Source organism: Pleurodeles waltl, chromosome 12 (assembly GCF_031143425.1).
Source record: "Pleurodeles waltl isolate 20211129_DDA chromosome 12, aPleWal1.hap1.20221129, whole genome shotgun sequence".
Classification (NCBI taxonomy): domain Eukaryota; kingdom Metazoa; phylum Chordata; class Amphibia; order Caudata; family Salamandridae; genus Pleurodeles; species Pleurodeles waltl.
In genome coordinates, this window is record NC_090451.1 from 515,317,436 (window position 1) to 515,337,185 (window position 19,750).

The 19,750-nt window shown below is 49.2% G+C and overlaps 1 protein-coding gene across 1 annotated transcript in view; it reads right to left on the reverse strand.

The window, feature by feature from the left end:
* CNGB1 (cyclic nucleotide gated channel subunit beta 1) overlaps positions 1-19,750 on the reverse strand; it is a 1,925,718-nt gene that overhangs the window by 472,386 nt on the left and 1,433,582 nt on the right. The window contains exons 35-36 of the mRNA XM_069217388.1: positions 4,799-4,958; positions 2,661-2,758 (exon numbers count right to left, since the gene is read on the reverse strand). Of these exons, the coding sequence (XP_069073489.1) occupies positions 2,661-2,758; positions 4,799-4,958 (258 nt within the window). The remainder of the gene's footprint in view (positions 1-2,660; positions 2,759-4,798; positions 4,959-19,750) is intronic.

Genomic DNA, 19,750 nt, shown 5'->3' on the forward strand with positions numbered 1-19,750 from the left:
GTCTGCTAACACAAAACACCCCACAGACGTGGCCTCACAATAGGGAATGGGAACACATTTATTTACGCAAGTAGCGTCTGAATGTTGGGGCAGACTGAGCAGGGAACTACATTCCTCCTCTACCTCAACTCTGGGATGGGAAATACTCTAAGGGCCACATGTATAAAGCATTTTTTCTAGTTGCAAACAGGCTGATTCACAGACCGGCCATTTTGACTACAAAATTGCCTTTTGGGATGTACAAAGCCCAAATTGCGATCCAGGAACTTGTTACCAAATCACAATTTGGGGTTTGTGATTCGGTATTAGGAAGGACGTGTTCAGGGCGTCCCTTCCTCATGCCGAATCTGAATGGTATGTATGATTGTTTTGTGACCATGAATGAGGTTGCAAAACAATTGTAGTTAGCACCAAAGCCCATTTATGAAGGGGAAGGGCTCCCCAAGGGACCCCTTCCCCTTTGCGAATGCATGCGAAAACATTTTTTAAGAGCAGGCAGCTGTCCCACGGACCACTGCCTACTCTTAAAAAATGAAACTGAAAGGTTTCTTTTTGTTCTTTTTAAACATATCCACTTTTCCTTTAAAGAAAATGGGCTGCGTTTGAAAAATAAGATTGCTTTATTTAAAAGCAATCACAGACATGGTGGCCTGCTGACCCAGCAGGCCACCATCCCTGTGATTTTTGCGATTCCCAGTGGGTCGCAAATTGAGACCTACCTCATTAATATAAATGAGGTAGGTCTATTTGCGACCTACTAGGAATCGCAAAAGGAACTCTTTTACGTTTGGAATTGTGATTTCCTAATTGCAATTCACAGGGAATCGCAATTAGGAAATCGCAATTCCAAATGTTCGTATATGTGGCCCTAAGTCTGGTGCGGGTGCCATTATATCCCCCACAAACTGCACCACATGTACCACAACAAATCCCCAGATGTTGGAGATGATGCAAGGAGCTGAGAGAGACACTGCACATATGGTGGAATTGCCCACTGATCTGGCCCTTCTGGGAGGAAGTCACTGAACCCTTACAAAAAGCACTGAACAACCCAACTCCAGAGGTGATACTCCTGGGCTTTAAACTGCTGTGCTTAAGAATGATGACTGGCGATGAGTGGCACATATGTTTTCAATGCCTGAGAGCCACAAAACTGACAGAAGCCCACAAAAGGAAACAAACAAAATGGCCAGCACTTTCCCAGTGGTACCACAGATTGTGGGTTATACTTGTTATGGAATGATTGATATATGCAGGGACCCCGCTACTATCTGAAGCTAAACAGAAGCTACTGTACATCCAACTGAGTGGTGTGACTTGGCTCAACTCCTCCACCACTGTGGGGGCTTTGGCCCTGTTTGACTGAAACCGACAGACAAGCTGTTACCATCAGTACCACTAAATACTGAGTAGTTGGGAGAAATCTCATATAGTGTGTTTGTCTGTGTTGAGGATATGTTCTGGATCAATATTAAGGGTGGACACAATGGGAGGGATCAGTCTTCTGCAGCTGGGGATGGCAGAAGATAGGGGATGTACATAGTGAGTATAGGAACAAAGATACAATGTGACCAGACAGACTCCATCCAAGGTTGAACAAATGGGCTTTCTGTAATCGTCATTTCCATGTTGTCTATGCTGACTGTTGTTCCAAAAGTTGTAAAACCTTAACAGATGCCCCTACTGTACCTGAAAATGTATATAAAAAGTGTACGAAAAAAATATCTATTTACAACAAAGAATTGATGTACACAGAATCCAAAAAGAGATTTGAGGTGTTCCCCTATGCTGTGCAGCTTTGATCAAGGTTATTTCGGAGTGGTATTTACTATGTTAACCTGGCGGTCCTTGTTAAGTTGATGAGCTGTACTCAATAGAGTGTCCCTGCAGTTCAGTCTTAGAACTTTCACACCTTGCCAGGGCCAGCTTTAGCACTGGTGGTGCCTGGAGCAACAATCTTTGTTGGCACCCCCTCCCATGACCTCCTCCATGGATTCCTTCACTACCACCCGCCAAAAGTGCCCCTCATCTCTCCATAGCCCCTCGCTCACATACATTTCATTTGTTTTAAAGTGCTAGTAAAGGCTGGCTATACTAAACCACTCAGCTATCCACATAAAATACAGATCTGTTTTTTAGCCACTACTTTTTTGTTTGTATTTAAGCACCCTACCAGATCTGTTCTTTGTAGCAGGCATATTAACCCTCTACGCCACTTTATGGCGAGTCAAAACTGCCACTAGACAAAACTCCAATCTCTGTCTCTAGCATAAACATTAATCACAAGAGTTATCTTGACATTTTTATTGCTGCCTGAAAGCTAAATGCAGAGGAAACTCTGCAGCAGATGCTTTTAAATCACAAGTTATTGGTAAGCACGAGCCCCGTCTGAGGTCAGTGTCCCCCCACACCTCCCCGCCAGGTCAGCGCCCAGAGCAGCGGCACCGGTTGTACAGCCCTAAAGCCGGCCTTGCGCCTTGCCATTGGGTAAACAAATAAAAAACATTTCTTAAAGTTTAGATATATGTTCTCCCGATAGAAACACCGTTCAGTTCATTACAGCGCTCCTAAGGGGGTGAGCTGCCTGGTCCTTGTTAAACACCTAGTGTTCCTGTGGTGCTGTTTTATGAAATGCATGAAAAAGCTCCATTTGTACATACCTGGAAGAGTGCCACCTTGCTGACAATGTTGTAGTTGACATCAACAGCGATATCTAGTCTCATCTTGTCAGGAAGCTGCACCATCAGCTCGGACTCATCTGCGAAAAGGTGAAAGCGCTAACTTAGATAGCAGCTACAACCAGTGCTGAACTTACAGTGGTGTTCACTGAAGCTGAGGTTAAGGCACCTCACTAGTTCAGTGATCTCATGTGACAGGGATGACACAATGTTGCTGTGCAAAATCTGCTGCTGTGCATGTGCCCTCACATACTAGAAGAACGTAACAGTTATATGGCTAAAAGTGTGAAACATGCTGCAAGAACAAACACAAATAGCCAAGGTCCATTTCTCCCTTCCTCCAAAGTGCCCAGGTCAGATTGTTTGTCAGTGGGTAGTCAATTGGGGGATGGACCAAATTACCCCAGATCAGAAAAGAGTGTCCAAAAGTATCAAGAACCCACTTTAAGAAAATCGAGAGTTATTTATGCTGTATCGAATTGTATTCAAGTAATGATAAGCCAAATCCGCGTTTCCAGTTCAAACATATTTACTGATCCTTTACATGGAGTTCAGATAGAGAAACAGCCGACACGCGTTTCGCCCCCTTGTGGTGTATTTACCTGGGGCTTTTTCAAGGCATTACGTTTTTGGTCAAATAAAAGTCATTTCTTATTGCAAAAAGTCATATTTCTAATGAGCAAATCTTCAACTCGATGAAAGGATCGAGATGACGGCGTTCTGGACAGGCGCCACCTTGGGTTTTCAAAAACACGTGTCAGCTGTTTCTCCATGTGCTCTATGGAATAATAACTCCATGTAAAGAATCAATAAAGTGGGTTCTCGATACTTTTGGACATGCTGCAAGAACAACACACTTCATAACAGGTTGAAAGTGTTACGTTATGTTACTACTGGGCTCGGTGTGTAAATCTTTTGACTAATGTACTGTAAACAATATGGCCCTTGATGAGTCATGACGCAAATCTTGACACTTTATATACATATATAGAGGTTTGCCCCATAGTGCCCCCTTAAGTCTGGGCAGTCTAACAACTCATAAGAAAAAAAAAAATGACTCTCGAGGACTCAATAGACATTTGTCATTTGGATCAATAAAACATAAATTATTATTGTCTCAATATAATAATTTCTTGTATTTTCATCAATTTAAATAGCTCACTCTATACGGTATTCACCAATCGCCACCCTTAATTCTTCTAATAAACATTCCTTTACAACCACCTATAGTCTTAAAAACAAAATATCATCTCTACATATTCCTTATGTCTTACTTTCTTAACGGCTGTTATCCATATATGTCTTTCCAGCATCCAGGTCCGTTTATGCAGGTAGTCCATTATAAAGACATCATTTAACACAGTCCACTGTAGTTATTTATGCTGTATAACAATTGATGGACATTTGCCACCACACATCAATCTGCACGCAATAAGGACTCCTGGTATTGAATAGTCAACGCGTTACAGCCTCTTTACTTCTGGCCTCTTCAGGACCCACAAGGCGCATGTAACTAACTGTTCACCTCCACTGAGATTTGGTTACTATAAGGGTAGTTGTTAAGCTTAACGTGGGGGCTGTAGCGCGTGCTGGAGATATAGCTGTTTTTCCCGTAGTCGGTATGCAAGAGATGTGACGCCAGGAGATCCTATCACGACTCCAACGAATTACTGCACTATTTCAGCAGACCGCGTGTATGAGTTTCTTTATAGGTGGAGTGGCCTACTCTTTTAGTAACCATATATCAGCCTTTATAATGGACTAAATGCATAAATGGACCTGGATGCTGTAAAGACATTTGTGGCCTATAGGTATAATTAATTTGGAGAAAGCACCTGTCCTTGAGTTCCAGGCAGCCCGTCGGATGTGAAAACTAAGATCATTGATCAAGTTTTGTAATGTGGTACAACTCACTGAGGTGTTAAATTGACAACAGTGCATATAATTTCTGGTAGCATAATGCTGTCTGTGTCTGTGTACTCATAGCTTTCTTGGTGTGCTCCTGGCACTAACGTATTCACTGTACAATCTGTTATAGGTGTGCAGGGCACACATTCCAGTCACTGTGCACCTTTTATAGTACATTTGCATAATATTAACATTTATAAAAAATGTCTTACCCAGCATGCCTTGTGAATGCCAGGTGTACTCGTACCACATCTTGATGCGTTTCTGAACAGATTTGGGGATCCGGTTGGAAGTCATGTATTTTATTGTACTATCCATACAGCTACGATAATATGTCTGTCCGGCAGTAGCTGCTCCCACTACGTCCCTCATCTACATAGAAAAAATAAATGCAATCATTGAATGTGTGAAATGGAAACAAAAGGAGCAAGCAAGGGTCATCTACGTGAAAGAATTGAGGAGACAAAAGAAACAGAGAGAAACAGATATCACTGTCTAAATAATTGACTGTGAAAAAAACGATGACTTCTGTAAGGTCTCCTCAACCATGACAGTTAATCCATCACATCACTGATGTATAGAGTCTCTGAATTAATCCTTATAACTCAGGCACCAGTGACAATTTTACTACATCTGTAACAGTGACTTTAATTTAAACTCTATACTAATATTAAAAGGAGGGGTGTCTAGTAAGTTAACATGACCTAGACACACTGGCCAAGTAGACACAATGGGGGTCATTACAACACTGGCGGTCTTCGCCCGCCAGGGCTGTTTTGGAGGAAGCACAGTCAACAGGCTGGCGGTGCTTCCAGGGGAATTATGACCGCTGCGGTCGCACCGCCGGGACCAGCGGTTTCCCGCCACATTGGTCCCGGCGGTTTAAATCCCCCAGGGCAGCGCTGCCCAGGCAATTACAAGTCCCCCTCCCGCCAGCCTTTTCATGGCGGTACGAAACGCCATGAAAAGGCTGGCATAGTTTTAGAATATGATAGACTTGCGCCCAAGACCCAAAAACACAAAGGTAACAGATTTTTTGTTTAACAGTATAAACTTAAGAAAGCCTGCCCTGTGGCACAATGGTTTATTTCAACATGTTTCAGTTGATGCAGAAGATTAGGTCGAGCCTTCTTCAGATTTTAAACCATGCCTCAATTGTGCCACAGGAAATATTATAACTCCAAATTCACACTGATCAGATAGCATTTGGGAAACAATGGCCTAGTTCCCTTGTTTCCCATCCAATCAAAAGGTTCATAAAGCCTTGTAGCTTTCATAAAGCAATCTGTTGTCTCCTTGGAGTTTTCGAGATAAATACATCCAGACAGACAGAAGAAGCTAAATTTAACTGAACATGTTTAGAATAAGTTGTAACAATAACTCAATAGTTTAAAATAATACTGCCCTTAACTTATTATATGTAACATTAGAACATCAAGTGTTTACTTGGCAGTAATGTATTGATTGCAACATCAGAACTTTAATCAGTTGTAGCCCAGTCTTCAACACTGCTACTAACCTGTTGAGTACACAATGGGTCTTGACACACATTTTTTGCATACTTGATATCTTTGAACTGTCTTTGACCTACACTGAATGTTGTAATTACACAAGGTAATTTCTTGGAGACAAATTTGATGGTGTCTCAAAAAAATCAACCTACCACATAAGTGTGCTGCAGCTTACACTCCCAATATCTTTAAACTCAGAATACTTATCTCACTTCAAAACCACCAAATTTCACAACTGAATCCACCACAGTAACAAAAATTAAGGAACCTGTTGCTTTTGTAAGTCTGTAGAATTAAAACATGGCTGTTATTCTTGGGTGAACATTGAGACTGGCCCAGGGGGTACTTGACAGATAATTATTGCAATTGCCAACCTGTCATTAACATCAATTGTTTTTCTCTACCCCACCTAAACTGGCAATTATTTTTCTTGTATTACAAAAGCTTACTGTGCAGTCACTGTCATCCAGACATTTAAATCCTATAGAAAGTAATCCTGTTCCAAGGAATGACTTGGCGAAAGTGGTCATCTACTGACTTCAATATTATTTGGATAATCCAAACAGGTCTTGATATCAATCAGTCAGAATTCTGCACCTGTCATGGGATGAACATGGTGCTGCTTTATGTCACAGACAATCTTCTTAACTTGATTGATGCGGGGAATCTTACAATGACTATACTGTTTTCCAACTCCTAGCAGCTTTTGATGTGCACAATCACTTTTTATAGACAATACCTTGAAGAACAAGTTAACTTACCTTTGGTAATGGTTTATCTGGTAGAGACATATTCTAGTTGCAGATTAATTTCCTTAGAATTTCCCCCAGGTATCAGACTGGATCCAGAGATATTTCTGCGAGCAGTACCCTTGCGCGCTGTCAGTTGGCGTCGGTCGACTCGTTTGTTGTTGGAGTCATGGTCGCTGTGATTATGTCGCGGTTGTATATATGCACCACCCCGTCATGCTGGCATCAGTTTCTTTTCACGACTTTCCACGCCAGAAGCGGAGAGCCATGAAGAAGACTGAGATTGGTGCGCCAGAATGAGGGCCCTGAAAGGGAGTCTGTGTCCCTAGAATCAGTTTGCAGAGCAGGGAGTATGGGTGGGTCAGTAAGGAATGTGCAACTAGAATATATCGCTACCAGATAAATCGTTACTGAAGATAAGTAACTTCATCTGATAGAGACTACTAGTTGCAGATTCCTTACCTTAGAATAGATACCCAAGCAATACCACCCACGGAGGTGAGTCTGTGAACCATGATCAAACTAGGAATTCCTGTGGGACCAAACGGCCAAAACAGCCATCTCTGCGGACCTGATTGTCCAGACGGTAGTGCTTGGTGAATGTGTGCAGGGATGCCCATGTTGCTGCCTGGCAGGTGTCCAGAACAGGAACTCTGTGTGCTAACGAAATGGTTGCAGCTGTTGCTCTTGTGGAGTGAGCATACAAACCCTCAAGGGTTGCTTCTTAGCCAAAGCATAGCACAGTTTGAAGCAGAGAACAACTCATCTAGAGATGTCCTTTTTTCGCACCCACATAACCCACAAAGAGTTGGTCGTCCACCCGGAAGTCTTTGGAACGACTGAGGGAGAACACCGATGCTCTAATTGGATCCAGACTGTGGAGTCGTTCCTGCTCACAGGGATGTGGGGCCAGATAAAAAGTAGGTAAGGTGATAGATTGGCCTACATGAAAGGGCGTGACCACTTTAGGAAGGAAAGAGGCCCTAGTACGAAGCACTACTTTGTAAGGATGGACAGAGATGAAGGGTGGCTTCGAAGAAAGAGCTTGCAGCTCACTCACTCTCCGTGCAGAGATGATGGCCATAAGGAAGACTGTTTTTAATCTGAGGACAAAACAGGACAGTTTTGAAGAGGCTCAAAAGGAGCACACATGAGGAAAGTAAGTACTAGGTTTAAATCCCACTGGGGCATTATGAACGTGGTAGGCGGGAACATGTGGGTAAGACCTTTAAGGAATTGCACCACAATGGAAGATTTAACCAAAGAGGGTTAATTAGGAAAGTTATGACAACGATAGGAGTATACTATTTTGGTGGAGGGACTCCTGACTGTCAGGATAACATCACAGACTTTGGGCAGAAGGTCAAAAGCTGTCAACTGTTACTGCCCAGTCTCCACACAAAAAGACTGGACAGGTTCAGGTGGAGAACCCTCCCCTGCTGCCGCTACAGAAGATCTGACAAGGGTGTCTGAGTAGAGAATCAATGGACATGCTCAGAAGCTCTGGGGTCACAGTCCGGAGCCACAAGAATTACCTGGGCCTGGTCATTCTTGATGTCTTGAGAACTGTGGGCAGAAGTGCTACTGGTGGAACGGCGTACAGGAGACCTGAGTTCCACTCGAGACGAAAAGCTTCGCCGAGCAAGAGCCAACTTGGAAATTTCTATACGCAAAACAGCAGACATTGCACATTCTCTGCGGAGGCGAACAGATCTAACCAAGGCTCTCCCTACTGCTGAAGGATACCTTGCGCCACCTCTGGAGGGAGACACTATTTGTGATCGACCATGCATTGAGGAGTGAGTTTGTCTGCTGTGGAGTTCAGAGAACCTGCCAGATGTTGAACCACCAGGGATATGCCAAGAAGTTCCAGCATGTCAAGAGACGCAGGGCCTCTTGACAAAGGGTCTATAATCCCACCCCACCCTGCTTGTTGCAATACCACATGGGGGGGTTATTTTCCATGAACACCTGCACCACTTTTCATTGGAGAGAGGGAAGGAATGCTTTCAATGTAAGCCTGATCGCCCTGAACTTCAGAAGGATGATGTGGAGCCCGGACTCCACCGGAGACTAGACGCCTCTGATCTTTGCCTCTCCCATGTGGCCGCCCTATCCCAGGACTGACACATCAGTCACCACTGTCTGATCTGGTTGGGGAAGGAAAAGGGATCTGCCTCTGACCCAATATTGGTTTGTCAACTACCACTGCACATCTTTCGCAGGTCCCTCCGAGATCTGGACCATGTCAGGGAGACCACTAGAACTTCAGGTCCCACTGCAGAGCCCACATATGCTATCTGGCATGAGTGACCAGCAGGATGCAGGAGGCCATGAGGCCCGGCAGCCTCAGAGTCATTCTCACCGAAACCCAGGATAGAGGCTGAAACATCGGTGCCAAAGCCTGAATACCCTGGATTCGCCACTCGGGAGGATAAGCCTTAAAGTGCTTTGTGTCCAGAATAGCTCAGATGAAAGGGAGCATCTGATATGGAATCAAGTGTGACTTTGGCACATTTAGAGTGAACCCCAGCGAATCCAGGAGGTCCGCCATAGTGTGAAGGTGGGAGACAACAGCCTGGGGCGACCCCTCCTTCAACAGCCAGTCATCGAGTTAGGGGAAGACTGAAACCCATAGCCGGTGCAGATGACCTACAACACCCATCACTTTCATGAACACCCGGGGGCACTGGTGAGGCTGAAGGGGGCACGGTGAAGTGAAAGTGCTTGTGACCTACCACGAACCGAAAGTAATGTCTGTGGGCAGGCAGAATGAGAGTATGGAAATAGATGCCCTGCAGGTCCAATTCTACCATCCAGTCTCCCAGGTCAAGGGCAGAAAGGACCTGAGATAGAGTGAGCATTTTGAACTTCTCTTTCTTGAGGAAGAGATTTATGGTCCATAGGTCTAGAATAAGGAGACAACCCTTTTTGGGTACCAGAAAGTAGCGGGAATAACAACCACTGCCTACTTCTGATATCGGGATCCTTACTATGGCTCTCTTGGCCAAGAAACTTGTAACTTCCTCTCGGAGCAGTGACAAATGATCCTCTGCCAGCCGTTCCTACGTTGGTTGTATGGAGGGAGGAAAGGATTGGAAAGGAAGGGCATAGCAGTACCCATGCGTCCGATGTTATGGACTGCCAGTGGAGGAGATGATGGTAGATTCTCCCTCCAACTAGGTGAGCATGGGCTTGCAGTTCCAAACTAGGAGGGCTTTGAGGCTGTAACTGGCTGGGCCTGGGTGGCGGATGACTTCTGGTCTGCAGACCCTCTAGGTCTGAAGCAAACGCGCCCACATCCTTACATTGCCTGCATAGTTTGCGTGGGACGATGGATGGCGCGGTACCATGCCCCTTCCATAGCCACGATAGGGGCGGATGCTGACGGTGCATGAGGGGTCGCTGCGAGGCCCAAGGACTTGGCCATAGTCCTAGATTCCCAAAGTCCTCCAACTCCGAATTTGCCTTCTCGCCAGACAAGCGAGTGCCATCGAAGGGCACTGGACATCCCCCGAAAATCCAGATGTCCTCAGCCAGGTGTGGTAATCAAAGCCACTGTCAAGGCAACCTCTCTACCTAGCGAGTCAGTCATATCTAAGCCACACTGAATGGTGAACTTAGTTGCATCTCTCCCATCTTTTACTGCTTGGGAGAATATGTCCTGGGCCTTCTCTGGGACCTGTGGCAGCACTTGCACAACCGTATCCCAAATAGTATGCTCGAAACGGCCCAATAGGTGTTCACCGACCTCAGTGCCAGGCTGGTGGAAGAAAACAACTTCTTTCCAAGATGGCCCATCCTTTTGGATTCCCTGACTGGGGGGGAGGAAGGGAATGCAACATGGGAAGTAGAGGCTTGGACTACCAAGCTGTCAGGGGTGAGGAGTTGGCTGGGAAAGCTAGGGTCGCCCGGTGCAGGGTGATGGCGGTTGGCGATTGCCCTTTTAACAGGAGCCCTTGTGCTGGGACCAATTTCCCAGCAGGACATCAGTAAGTGTTTCATTATAAAGCAGAAGGGGGTTCTGATGTAGAAGCCCCAGGCTGAAGCACTTTTGTCAAGATGTTCATCTTGACAGCCACTGAGGGCAGTTCGAGGTCAAGGACCTCCGCTGCACTACGCACCACCATTGCATAGGAAGCTCCTTCTTCTGTAGCCACGATTGGGAAAGAGAGCAAGCCATTATATGGAGGAGAGCTGTTCAGACCACTGGCCTCTCCTAGCTCCTCATACCAGTCCAAAGTACTCTCCAACTGGTGTTCTAAAGGGTCCAGTGGACCCTTTCACTCTTCTCCCATGCCTGGCGGCATAAAATAAGGCTCAGTCAATGATCTGACACTTGTTAGCGCCGGAATCGTAGCCGTGCAATGCTGTTCCGGCTCATCGGGAATCAGAATGGGGCTGGCACTGCCGGTGGGCACCAAGAGCATTGGCGTTGGGACCGGGTCTGGGTACGACAGGAACCAGACCAGATCCAGGATCAGATCCATGAGACCGCACTGGAGCCGAGGCTGAAGTCACTGGCGTGCAACCGGTTGGAGCCACCTCCAACCCCGCTGGGCTCAAAGGTGCACCAGAGGGGTTGGCCTGCTCATAAAACTCCTTCATCTGAGCGGGTGTCGATCTGGCTCCTGGAAACGGGGGGAGGTGCGGAGTCTAACAGTTGAACTGGGAACCGCTCTGCAGAACCATGAATGGAACGTCGATGTTCCCTGCTTCTCTCATCGACCGATGGATGAGGTGAAGTCAAAGCCCTCTTGGGCTTCTTCTTCTTCTTGTGCCTCTTCCACGAGTGTCCAGAGGACCTCGAATGGGACGAACAGGACTTGGGGTTCCTGGAGTGGTCCAGCGACCTCCTTCTCAACCAAGATCAAGACTTCCTAGGATTTGCGCGTGCCGGTGTTGCCGACTGCAGGCCTGCAAGCAGCTTTAGGGACCGCTCCCTCAAAGCCTTTGGCCCTATGGCCCGGCAGTCGGAGCACAACTTGGAGTCATGATCACGCTCAAGGCACCAGAGGCAAATGAGATCGGGGTCCATAACCGACATGGAAAAGTGACAGGCACCACACAGTTTGAACCCAGCCTTTCTTGATGACATCCTCGATACACACAAAGAAAAACTCGACAAAATGTCGAAAAAAGTGCTGGCAAAAAGTGACAGAGGGGTAGCTATCTCTTGCTATGCGCTAACTGGAGCGGAAGGAAAAGAACTGACGCCTGGGCATGTATAGGTGACTGGGGCATCACTTCTGACGCCACGAGGAGCCGAATGGAGCCACCCGAAGGCGCATGCAAGGGGTATTGCTCAGCAAAAGTTTCTGGATCCAGCCTGATGCCTGGGAAAATCAAAGGTAAGGAATCTGAAACTGAGGTTTCTATCAGATTTACCACTTTGACTTAATCTCTGCTCTTGCTAAGATGGTTCCATCCCCACAGGTGCCATCACTGTCCCTGCATATCTAACACTAAAACTAAGGCTGACCAGAGGGCATAATCTGCTACCTTAAGTATACACAGATGGTACCAAGGCTTTTGATAAAAATAGGTGGGTCAGAGGCTGATACTGGCCCAATGTGAAAAACACTTATGGACAGATTCTCCACACAACCCCAGACTGAGTGGAAGAGAGCCTGAAAATGGGTGCACATATTTCTGCTCAGCCCCTGGTGTATTCTCTACCTTTGGAATATCTCCAAGCGCCAGGCTGGACCTGGAAGGATTTTTAGTATAGCTCCTGTGGATGGGTAGGTGGCATCATGCAGCTCTGCATCAACCTCATTTAACCCAGAAGTGACTGTTGGAGCTTCATGTAAGCGCCACCCTGCAGCACTCGTGTGTTGACAAAGCCAGCACTCTCTGACACAGGGCCCAAAAAACAATTATCTGTGCCAGTGTGCAGATCTCACATTTGGGACGTTTGTGGACTACTCCACAGAATATGGAGGAGGTGGCGTAGAGCAGCTGGGCTGACAGAGCCTGAAGCTTACTTATGTGATTAGCTGACGTTTTTGCAATTGGAAAGACTGTTTTCAGTCAGGAGACACAGATGACAGCTATGCGTTGTCTCTACAGGGTGAAATAAGAAAAGTGAGGAACAAATAAAATTGCACTGTGGCATCACAAAGGGTTTAGGAGGAAACAGATGTGTTGTGTGTAAGAAATCACATCAAAACATGACTTGAAGACAATGTTTTAAGAACGGCTGGTCCAGCAAACACAATAGCTGCAAAGGCAGACAAATAGCTTTTAGCATAGCACACAGCAAGTTCTTGCTGAACCAAAGACAAAACAAACAAATATACATCTGAAATCTTTGGCCTACAGAAGGCCCATACTACGGTTGCCACACTGAGCCACAAACTTGTCCCACTTTGTATAAAGATGCCTGGCTTCAAGGATGACATCCACTACTTCGGGAGGGAGATCGAATGCAGTCAACTGACACTGCTCAATCTCCACACATGTAGGTATAGATTGTAGAGACCGGTGCAAAGCCCTGCCCTGCTGCTGCAACACAGACCTGCCTTAAGTGGCAGCCTGATCGGAGGCCAGTGCTCAAGCCCAGACATTCCAGGTAGCACATTCTCCTGGCCCAATCTGGAACCACTAGGATAACTTGGGCCCGGTGTAGCGGCAGGAAGACAAACAGGAGGACTGTGCTCCACTCCAGGCGAATGTGTTTCTGTAAAACAGCCTTTTTGGGAACTTCAGCGTGCAAAAGTGCTAACATTGCACATTCTTATCAGTGGTGAAAAGATCAAGCCAGGGTACTCCCCATTGCAGGAAGACACTTTGGTGGTCATTACAACCCTGGCGGACGGTGTTAAAGCAGCGGAAATACCGCAAACAGGCAGGCGGACAAAAAAAAGGGAATTATGACCCTGGCGGAAACCGCCAACAAAGACAGCCACTTTAACACTTCGCCTGCCACGATGGTACAGACAAGCAGCGCGGCGGTCACCGCCAACAGACAGGCGGAAGACAATGTACCGCCCACAGTATTACAACCCGCCAATCCGCCACCTTTTCCGCGGCCGATTCGCCGTGGATAAAAACACGGCGGAAACAGCTTTTGCTATGGGAAAACGCTCACCTGAACATATCCCACGAGGAACGGGGAATCCATGGAGCCGGAACTACAAATACTCCCTACCCTTGTGTTTCTGCTCCTCTACGACCAACAGCTACGTAGGCGCCGCAGACAACGGTGAGTACTGCACCTACGACATGGGGGAGGCAAAAGTTAGGGGGACACACACCAAACACCCCCACCCTCATATATTACAACATACACACCAATGCATTCACAAAAAATCACTGTAACAACCCACAATCCCCCCAGAAAAATGAATACACAAAGCGAAAATCGGTCAAACTATGTAATGTGCCAATATACATGTCATACAAAAATATACAGATATATATTTGAAAATCAGTCATAATTATATACAATACGAGAAGTATTGCAGATATGTACATAACAATGTCCGTGCACCAACAGTCCAAAAATGCATGGGCGAGGCCCACAAATGATACCTGACCACAATCGGAGAGAACACTGCGGGGCATCAGATAGAAATACTACAGGCACCTCAGGGGGAAGGGAAGGGGAGCACCTCAGCCGGATAACTGCAAAGCCAGATCCACGACGGGGCTCCATGCCCATTTATGCCATCCTGGGGAGTGCAAAGCCACAGTCTCTCAAGCCTATACAGTGGCTGGTTTGCCCACTGTGCCATCCTGTGGAGTGCAAAGCCACAGTCTCTCAAGTCTATACAGTGGGTGGTTTGCCCACTGTGCCATCCTGGGGAGTGCAAAGCCACAGTCTCTCAAGTCTATACAGTGGGTGGTTTGCCTACTGTGCCATCCTGGGGAGTTCAAAGCCACAGTCTCTCAAGTCTATACAGTGGGTGGGTTGCCCACTGTGCCATCCTGGGGAGTGCAAAGCCACAGTCTCTCAAGTCTATACAGTGGGTGGTTTGCCCACTGTGCCATCCTGGGGAGTGCAAAACCACAGTCTCACAAGTTGATGCAGGTCTCTACTGGTACTGGGGGGTACTGGTCCCCAGACTGGATGAGTTTCCCGGTGAAAGGTCGTGTCCTGTCACTGTCCCAGCTGCACATGGGATAAGGATGCCTGATGTGGCAGTGCTTTGCCATGGCGGTCTTTGCCCTGTTCAGCGGTGCTTTGCCATGGTGGTTCAGGACTGTTCAGCGGTGCTTTGCCATGGCGGTTCAGGACTGTTCAGCGGTGCTTTGCCATGGCGGTCTTTGCCCTGTTCAGCGGTGCTTTGACATGGCGGTTCAGGACTGTTCAGCGGTGCTTTGCCATGGCGGGCTTTGCCCTGTTCAGCGGTGCTTTGCCATGGCGGTTCAGGACTGTTCAGCGGTGCTTTGCCATGGCGGTCTTTGCCCTGTTCAGCGGTGCTTTGACATGGCGGTTCAGGACTGTTCAGCGGTGCTTTGCCATGGCGGTCTTCGCCCTGTTCAGCGGTGCTTTGCCATGGCGGTTCAGGACTGTTCAGCGGTGCTTTGCCATGGCGGTCTTTGCCCTGTTCAGCGGTGCTTTGCCCTGGCGGTTCAGGACTGGTCAGCGGTGCTTTGCCATGGCGGTCTTTGCCCTGTTCAGCAGTGCTTTGCCATGGCGGTTCAGGACTGTTCAGCGGTGCTTTGCCATGGCGGTCTTTGCCCTGTTCAGCGGTGCTTTGACATGGCGGTTCTGATAAGGACATTGGTGTGTGGCATGACGTTCTCTACACTGGACATTGGTGTGTGGCATGACGTCTTCTACACTAGACATTGGTGTGTGGCATGACGTTTCATCATTGCCCAGCGGGGCTGTAGCAGCCAGGGCCCTCCAGGGCACTGACTCCGGCGGTGGTCTCTGGACCAGTGACGATACTTGGGCCCTCCTGGGAAATGACTCCGGCGGTGGTCTCCTGACCAGTGACAATACTTGGGCCCTCCAGGGCACTGACTCCGGCGGTGGCGGTGGTCTCTGGACCAGTGACGATACTTGGGCCCTCCTGGGCAATGACTCCGGCGGTGGTCTCCTGACCAGTGACGATACTTGGGCCCTCCTGGGCTGTGACTCCGGCGGTGGTCTCCCGACCAGTGACGATACTTGGGCCCTCCTGGGCTGTGACTCTGGCGGTGGTCTCTGGACCAGTAACAACGGTGCTGGCGGTTGTGTCTCGACCGCCGGAAATGATAGCGCACTTCTCCGCCGTGACACAACAGGCTGGGGAGACTTCCTCTGGCCCTTCCCCACCTTTGGTGGAGTCACAGCTGACTCTCCAATCCCCTTGGAACCCATGTCAGTTGTTTTCCCACCTGGAGTCTTAACACGGTCCCGTCGTCCACTCTCCAATTTTAGAGCCTTTACAGGGGGTGGGCTGCCAGTGCCTTGGCTCCGGGTCCTACTGCCTGCCCTGGTGGCCGGTACACTCCAAAAACCTTGAACAGGCACCACTGGTATTGAAGGCTTTTTGGCTGAGGTGCTACGACGGGACTGATGAATTGGAGGGGTGGGGTGGGGGCAAAAAGGTCAACTTTACAGCGGGACAGTTTCTGACGAACACTGGGATGGGTAGCTGGAGGGGGTCTGGGAGTGGAGGAAGAGGAGGTGGTTGTAGGAGGTGTCACTTTAGCTGTTTTGGGTGCAGGTGCAGGTACTGGAGGCTGTCGTGAGGTGGATGGATGTTGGCTGAGTGATTGCCGGCGTTTGTGTACTTTGGGAGGGGGCGTCACAGACACACTGGGAGAGGACACAGGGGACGTGTAAATGGCAGTGGAGGTGGTGAGTGCAGGTGAGCGGCTTGTGGTGCTGGGTCTCCTTGTGCGATTCATGGTGCCTGTAGATGTGGTGCATGCAGGTGTGTGTGTAGACGAGACTGGGAGTGAGGAGGGAGAAGAGGAGGAGGGGGACACAGTGGAGGCAGTGGATGTTGTTGTGTCTGTAGGTGGCTGAGGCTTGCGTGAGTGCCTGTGGTGTGTGTGGTGCCTATGTTTGCTTGAGCTACTTGGGTGTGTTGACTTGTGTACATGCTGGTCTGTAGGTGTGCTTGGGATGGGCTGGGGTACAGGAGATTGGGTCTGGGTGGAGGAAGTTGGAGGGGGGAGGCTAGACACAGGGACAATGGCTGTCATCAGTGCTGAGGCCAAAGATTGCAGGGTTCGCTGAAGGACAGCCTGACCAGAATGAATGCCCTCCAGGAATACATTACTGTGTTGCAACTCTCGTTCTACACCCTGGATGGCATTCACAATGGTAGACTGCCCAACAGTGAGTGGCCTGAGGAGGTCAATTGCCTCCTCACTGATGGCAGCAGGGGTGACTGGGGCAGGGCCTGAGGTGCCTGGGGCAAAGGTGATGCCCACCCTCCTGGGTGAGCGGGCACGGGGCGAACGCTGAGGGGCTGCTGGGAGGGAGGTGCTGGTAGGGGAGGTGGCGGCTGTACCTGTAGAAGTGGGGGGCACAGATGGTGCCGCCACCACAAGGGAGCCCACATCGTCGAACGAGTCCGTGTCGCTGCTTGGTGATCCGGTGGCCGACGTGTAGCTCCCCTCGCCCTCTGTCCCACTGGTGCATTCAGAGTCCATGGTGTGGCCCTCCATGGCCATGTGGGATGCAGCTCCCTCGTGCTCCGGTGCCACTGTACCTCCGCCTGTTGATGCTGATGTACAAAAGGACAGGGAGAGCAGAAAAAGGGGGGGAGACAGAAGAAAGAGGGTTTTAGTGCATGGCATACCGCTACAGTTGGCGGACAAGACAAACGCAGCTGCCCCCTGCATTACGCTGTGCTCCTGCCCTCTGCACATGCAATTTCTGGAATATGGCCTATATGTCAATGGTGGACATCTGCGCACATGGATGCCACAGGGGCAACTATACCCCGACTTGGCAATCTGCTGAGGTGGGGTAGAGTGCCACATGGCCTACATTACAGAGGGGCCTTGCCTACCGAACTCGCCCTGGCCTAGGGACACCCACAGCCCACCTCCCTCACCCAGACACCTCCACTGCACGCAAAGTCCGCAGAATGAGAGTGTACTCACCCCCTTGTGTCTGCTGTGATGCCCTCAAGCGCCCATCCAACTCCGGGTAGGCCACCGCCAGGATCCGGAACATCAGGGGGGTCATGGTGCGACGGGCACCCCTCCCACGTTGGAAGGCCATCCCCAGCTGAGCCTCCGCCGTCTTCTTGCTGCAGTGGCGAATGTCCTCCCATCTCTTACGGCAGTGGGTGCCCCGTCTCTGGTGGGCCCCCAGGGTCCGGACCTCCTTGACCTCCTTGGCGATGGCACGCCAAATGTCCCTCTTCTGGTGGGCGCTGACCTACATAACATGCACAAGGAAAGAGGAAAAGTCATTACCAACTGCACCGTCGTTGTGAGTGGCCCCCTCCCTACTCTGGCCATGTGGCCCATTCATTCCCATGCATTAATGTTCTATGAACTCTGCCCCCTTCCCTCTTCCAACCAGCCCTCTCCACCCAGGCCTAGCCCATACAACGTGCTCCCAGTGTACTAACCTGTTGGTCTGGAGGACTGTAGAGTAGCGTGTACTGGGGGAGGACCCCGTCTACTAGTTTCTCCAACTCCTGTGCAGTGAAGGCAGGGGCCCTTTCCCCAGACGCAGCAGCCATCGTCGCTTCCAGACCAAGGTCACAGCAGCACCTGCAGTCAGGTATCTAATGATTGAAGAGATAGAAAATGGCGGTGACGTCCGCGGCGGTGCGCATCATCACCGTCAGCGCACCTGTTCATTGGCTCCTGGGACCCATAGGGTCCAATGTTAACCAATGCAGCATTGCGCGCGGTCTACGAACGCCTACCGCGACGGTGTGCAACGCCAGCGCAGTTACCCCACAATCCCATTGTCCCACTTTAGAGGTCAGGCAGCCGCCATTTCAGGGGCCCACATGGCTTCATTTACTACTGCGTCACACATAGCTAGGCCTACACTCAACACACATACAGGAAGGGTTTTGTGAGTGGTGTAGTCTTGTGTGTGACTGTGGGTACATACCTGGAGGAATAATGACTGGTTCTTCGCTATTGTCCTTCGTAGGCACCGTCTGCTGGGACATATGAGAAGATGGCGGAATCCTCCGGTGTACCGACCGCTGGTGCACCTGTTGACAATGGAAGAGCGACATGTCATCGTAACCTACCGGTTTGACCGTGCCACAATCCAGGAGCTATGTACCCAGTTGGAGCCAGACCTGATGTCACCCATCCGCCATCCGACTGGAATCCCCCCTGACGTGCAGGTGCTGTCAGTGCTCCATTTCCTTGCAAGTGGCTCTTTTCAGACAACTGTGGCCATGGCATCAGGGATGTCCCAGCCTATATTTTCCAACGTGTTGTCCAGAGTGTTGTCTGCCCTCCTGAAACACGTAAGGAGATACATCATTTTCCCTCAGGTGGAGGATTTGCCTACAGTGAAAGGTGACTTCTATGCCTTTGGACACATCCCCAACGTCATAGGTGCTATTGATGGGACCCATGTAGCTCTGGTCCCCCCCCACAGGAGTGAACAGGTGTACAGGAACAGGAAGAGTTATCATTCGATGAATGTCCAGATGGTCTGTCTGGCAGACCAGTACATCTCGCAGGTAAATGCTATGTTCCCTGGCTCAGTGCATGACGCCTACATCCTGCAGAATAGCAGCATCCCTGATATGATGGGTCAACTCCAGAGGCATCGGGTGTGGCTATTGGGGGACTCTGGTTACCCCAACCTGTCCTGGCTATTGACCCCAGTGAGGAATCCCAGGACCAGGGCAGAGGAACGGTACAATGAGGCCCATGGGTGAACTAGGAGGGTGATCGAACGCACCTTCGGCCTCCTGAAGGCCAGGTTCAGGTGCCTCCATATGACAGGTGGATCCCTATTTTA